The sequence below is a fragment of the Sphaerodactylus townsendi genome, linkage group LG12, assembly GCF_021028975.2.
Source record: "Sphaerodactylus townsendi isolate TG3544 linkage group LG12, MPM_Stown_v2.3, whole genome shotgun sequence".
Lineage (NCBI taxonomy): Eukaryota > Metazoa > Chordata > Lepidosauria > Squamata > Sphaerodactylidae > Sphaerodactylus > Sphaerodactylus townsendi.
This window is the reverse complement of record NC_059436.1, coordinates 42885819-42891818: the sequence shown is the minus strand read 5'-3', so window position 1 is coordinate 42891818 and position 6000 is coordinate 42885819. Positions and strand designations below refer to the sequence as shown.

The following is a 6000-nucleotide window of genomic DNA, read 5'->3' as shown; positions in this document are numbered from 1 at the left end:
AACAGGAACTTGGCCATCCCCACCGTTGTTTGAAGATGCTGGTCAGCTAGAAGATAAGACACTCGTTCCTTATTGGAGATCCTTAGGCCATCCATTAGTAATGGTTCAGTAAGAATTTTCTGCAGGGATGTGTAAAAATCATGGAGCAGCAACACATACTCAACCATTTCAAGTTGTTTCTGCATGCCGGAGCAGTGTCTTTTTCTGCAAGGAATGTTCATATATCTGCCCCAGTGGGTTGCTGTCGGCAGGACGCTAGCTAGGCTGACATAAAGGACCCTCATAACTGCAGGAAATGTAGGTGGAAAAAATAGGTTGGTAACATTCCATAGGTGAGAATTATGCCAAATTCCACTGGACAAAAACCTCTCTGCCATAATGGGTACAGGGTTTGCCTCTCTGTATCGGAAATTCTTTGTTTCAGTATCCTGAAGGCTTGGGATTAATCAGAAGTCAAGAGGGAGTCTAAGAAAATACCTATTGAATTGATTTTGCAGTGACTTATTTGGATCATTTAGAATGATACTGGTCTGATAGCATGGACCAGACAAGACTAGTGGGATTGGATCTGAAGAACAGGCCAACGCACAGTTTTAGGGCTAAAAGCCACACTTTCATTTCTAGAAAGCTTAACCCAGGTTCTAAACAAAGGGTTGTATAAGCAACACAATTAGGGATTCCCAAAAGACGATGAAGGAAAGTTGATTGGATTTGTTCAAGTCTGGAGTTGGAAGCATTTATCCAAATAGGAATTTCATAGAACAACTGGGAAAGCAACTTGGCTTTATAAACTCAGATGGCAGCTGGAATCAACAGGCTACCTTTAGCATCGAAGAAGTGAGTAACAGTCACTATTCTGTGTTTAGCCAAGTTTATGGCCTGTTTTATCTGCATTGTCCATTTGAGAACTTTTGACCACTACATTATGCTGGCTCTCAGGTACGTAATTAGGCACATTTTTAAAAACGCTAATAAAGTTTCTTCAATAAAACCTGGATAATTGCCTGTCTCAGTATGCTAGGAAAGGCTCCTGGAATCAATGAGTTATTAATCTGATATCCACTAGTGGCTCTTTCACCTTCTCCTGTCAAAATTTCACCAACCATGCTGGGTAGAATTCAGGTGGTGACCTTCACAACCCACAACAATTCTGCTGACATATACACACAGGAAACTGCCTTAAACCAAGTAGAGTCTGAATGAGAAATGTCATCTGTCAGACAAAATCTAGATCCATGTTTCTTTCTTTCCACCGGCCAACAGGAAGTCCAGAAGAAGAAGAAATAGAAACAAACAACTTTCCATCAAGCCTCAACGGAGACCTCCTTAAGGTCTTTCTCCTCAGATACCTTTTTAAAAATTATACTATAGTTTGTATGCTTTGTTTTTATTAGTAGAGGGAACTTTGAGAGCCAGCTTTTGTTAAGAAAAGCAACACATATTGAATCTGAGAATGCATCCACCTTGTTCAATATTGTCTGATGTAAATGATTGATTGATTGATTGATTGATTGATTGATTGATTGATTGATTGATTGATTGATTGATTGATTGATTGATTGATTGATTGATTGATTGATTGATTGATTGATTGACCACACTCCCCCACCTCGACAGACTGAGAGCAGTTTATAACAGCACTTTTACATAAAATAAAACCACATCAATTTCAATATCATTTTCAACACAAGTATAATTGGGGTGCTGTGTGGTTTCCGGGCTGTATGGCCGTGTTCTAGCAGCATTCTCTCCTGACGTTTCGCCTGCATCTGTGGCTGGCATCTTCAGAGGATCTGTGGCTGGCATCTTCAGAGGATCTTTGCCTGCATCTGTGGCTGCCATCTTCAGATCCTCTGAAGATGCCAGCCACAGATGCAGGCGAAACGTCAGGAGAGAATGCTGCTAGAACACGGCCATACAGCCCGGAAACCACACAGCACCCTAGTGATTCCGGCCGTGAAAGCTTTCGACAATACACAAATATAATTAATTTCCTGTAGAGAAAACAAAAATTGAACTTTGGATCTTTTTTTCAAAGTCTGTGCCCTGGCTATGAATGGCATCTCCTAGACAGAACATAGGCTGTGGCTTACATTGCTGTCATGTTTTTAGATTCTAGATGTGAGCTTTGAGTCACTCTTGATCCTCCTTCAAGCAACCAGTGTTGCCTTCTCCACTGGTATTTGCAAAGTGAATTCTAGCAGACTTTAAAAAAAAAACAGTGCAGTGAAATAGGCATGCACTGACACCTGCCAAAATTGAGATCTTCCAATTCCTACCATGTCTCACATGTTCGTGTGTGGTATAAGCAGTAAACCTGTCTTACCTTTCTGGAAGGGAGGGGACTACTCACGTTGATCTCCAGTCATGTAAAAATGATGGCTTGAACTGTTCTTCTGCATATGATAATGGCGCTATTCCCATGACATATCCTGCATTATGGCTTCCCACTCCAACATGTTGAATATGTCATCCAGGCACCTTTCTCTCTGTATTTTCTTTTAACATTACATGGTTCGGACTGTGTCTGCTGTGCCTTCAGTGGCTTCCTCTCCGTTCCCGTGCCCCCCGTCATTTAAGTCTTCCCTCTCCCTGTCCAATCTCCGCTTAATGAGGTTGAAAAAGAATGCTTCGCTAAGGCCTCATAGAGCCATGGTTCAACAGAGTGATGGAATCATTGTTTAAAGGAGGCTTTGCATAATGGGAGGAGGAGATTGGGAGGAGTCTCTGACGGCAGCCTTCCAGAAGTCAGTTCATTAAGGCAGGTGCATTTGAAACCCAGGTTATATGGTAGCAGCGGTGGGCTTCCAAAGAAGAACCCATCTGGGCAGCAGGCCAGACAGGGATCTCCTGGGTTCATTAGTATGGGTTTGCGCTTGCACGGCAAATTTATTTTTTCCTTTTTACAAAGTTTTAACACATTCTTCTTAGGGGACAGAAGATGTCCGCAATGTGCCTTCATTTATCTCAGTGCTGGTTATGGTTCAACTCATTGCCAGGAATTTTGCAGCACAGACTTAATGGAGCACAGACTTAATGGAGAACTGCTCTTAGGCTATATTCACACACACACACAAACCCGCCCGATGGAATGATATTTTCTGGGTAACTTGAAAGCAACAAATAGGGGTAAAATTGGAGTGCAGGTTAATAAGAGCTGGCTATTGATTGATAGTGCCGAATGCTTTCCTTTTTAATCATTTGGGGGATTCTGTGCTTGCCAGGTTGATGAAATTAAAAGGGGGAGATAGAATTGGATCAGAGTTCCAGGTGGTAGAAATCAATAATTTAGGCTAACTTATTTCGGATGTGATAAATTGTCCTATGGAATTTTAGAGAAATTGAAATTTTGTTTTCATTGTTTGCTCTATTTTATGGATTTTGTATTGTGTTTTATTATGTATGGGAGCCGCCCTGAACTCTTCTTGGTTGGGAAAGGGTGGGATAGCAAGCCGAACAAACAAGTATGTATCAGCAAGACAGATTGCCCTTTTTAAAAAAAAAAATTGAAGCAAATCCGTTTCTATCCTGACTCCTTGTTTGTCTTAGTCAACAACAGCCCACACACTTCAGAACAGCTTTCCTAGGGGCTACGAACCAAATCATAATAATCAATATATCTCTCACCAAACCATGTCATAAAGGATTATGATCGATAGAGCTGCAAAATGGATCTAGGGACAGACCAGCGGGATTTTTTCTGCAAACCTGGAGGAAGACCCAAGGTTGCAGAAAAATCAGAAATCCTCATAAAAAAGAAAATATTTGAATTAAAATCCCCCTCCCAAGAAACAAACCTATAGTTTGCTTTTTGTTTGTTTTTAAGAATGCCCATGGAACTCTCAGTGGCTGTTTGGAGTTGCTAGGCAACCACACAATTTTTTTTTCCAAGTGCTGTCTTCTATAAAGCACAGCCATGGGGAGGAAAGCAGGAGTGGATTAGGAGGCTGAAACAGGCCTGGGAAAAGTCCTGCCCCCCCCCCCCCACTACACTTTATGTCTTCTGATGGAGGTGGACTCAGTGGGGACAGCTGCATTGGCACCTACCAGAAACTCGTTACCCACACAACTGGACTTAGCCCAGGTATGGTAGCTACTGTATAACTCAGCCTGATCTCAGCCAGTGCAAAATTTTCCCTGGAGCTGGCCACCTTGCAACCCAGCAAGACTTTTCCAGGAGAGAGGATGCAGGAAAGAGGGAAAGGTAAAGGCAGGAGAGCAGATCAAGGTAGGTTGGCTGATGGGTGGGAAGGAGAAAAGGCAAAAGACTGTGGAGGCTGTCAGGGAAGGGAAAGATGAAATATTGGGAGAGGATACCGTGAGATACCCTCTGCAAGTCCTAGGACCATGGTGGCGAACCTTTGGCACTCCATATGTTATGGACTACAATTCCCATCAGCCACTGCTAGCATGGTCAATCGGCCATGCTGGCAGGGGCTGATGGGAATTGTAGTCCATAACATCTGGAGTGCCAAAGGTTCGCCACCACTGTCTAGGAGGTCCCCTCACTTTCAAAATTTGTGATCCTTCATAAAAGCAGAGCCAATGAAGATTTCCAGCTCTGCATTTCAAGAGAGCTGGATTTTCTCTGTAAGTCATATTATGACTACCATATATCTTAGACATAACTGACAAGTAAATCGCTGTGATTTAGTGACTTGAGTGTGGAACTGGATTCTGGGAGAGCCAGATTCAAGTGACTGGGCAGCCTTAGATCAGTTGCTTTCTCCCAGCTTAAATCACCTCATAGGGTTGTAGAGGGACTATGTATGGGATTCCGACCTCCTTGGAATGGTGGAACAAAAGTAATCAATTATAACCCCCCCCCCCACAAAAATCAAAATCAGACAGCTCTATGAATTTGTTCTACTGTTCTTTGTGCATACAATCCAATTCACAATTGTATGTTCACTGTGTAGAGATTGTAATTACAGATTATAAACTGTAATTATGTTCATGGAGACAATATCAATTTAGGTTTATTTATGCTGTCCCTTTGGTTTGTGGTATCCCACCAAGGTGCTGGCCAGAATGAGAACCGCTGTGGTGGGTGTGGTACAGGAAGGAGGGAGGCTGAGGCTAAGAATTGGTGGGAAAAGTTTTGGGAGGAACTCTGGGAGCGTCACCCTCACCTCTTCTTTCGAGAAAGAAGGCAAGGTGGCTGAGGGGGCACACTCAAACATAACAACCCTCAAACACCTTGGATTGATGGACTACTTTTGCCTATTCTAACATTATTTTGTGGTAATCTTTACCTCAAACATATCAGAGTCAACATTACTTTCAATATATTAGATGAAGGGGGCTGAATAAACCTATCACCAAGTTCAATCTGTATATCCCCCCCTTTTGTATGCCAACAGCCTTTTCATAGGCTTGCCTCTACAGTTCAGGCTTTTTCTCTCCCCCTTTCCTTTTCTCTTCTTCCCCCTATCTTTATTTTGTTGGAAAACATGTCACAATGAGCAAGGAATATGCTCACTTTGACTTCCACTCTCTCAACTGTGCGGCGTAGTGGTTAACAGCGATGGACTCTAATCTGGAGAACCAGGTTTGGTTCTTCACTCTTCCACATGAGCGACGGACTGAGTGGTGAATTGGATTTGTTTCCTGCTCCTACACATTAAACCTGCTGGGTGACTTTGGGCCAGTCACAGTTCTTTGGAACTCTCTCAGCCCCACCTACCTCACAAAGTGTCTGTTGTGGGGAGAGGAAGGGAAAGAAGTTTGTAAGCTGCTTTGAGACTCCTTACAAGAGATAAAGCCATACTCCTCTTCTTCTTTTTCCTCACTGTAGTGTCCTGAGGAACTGAGACCCATGAAGGATGGTACTGGCTGCTTTGACTACTCCAGAGGGATTGATTGTTCTGATGGCTTCAACGGTGGTTGTGAACAGCTGTGCCTGCAGCAGACTCTTCCTCTCCCAACGGACCCCCTGTCCAGCACCATCCACATGTTCTGTGGGTAAGCATCCTGGGCTCTCTCGGACAGGTCTATTAA

General features: G+C 43.1%; 1 protein-coding gene across 1 annotated transcript in view; it reads left to right on the top strand.

Annotated features, from left to right (window-relative positions):
* Positions 1-5798: 5798 nt before the first annotated feature.
* The window catches only part of ASTN2 (astrotactin 2), a 271729-nt gene continuing 271527 nt past the window's right edge, over positions 5799-6000 (top strand). Inside the window, exon 1 of the mRNA XM_048513440.1 lies at positions 5799-5964. Coding sequence (XP_048369397.1) covers positions 5819-5964 — 146 coding nt within the window. The 5' untranslated portion in view covers positions 5799-5818. The remainder of the gene's footprint in view (positions 5965-6000) is intronic.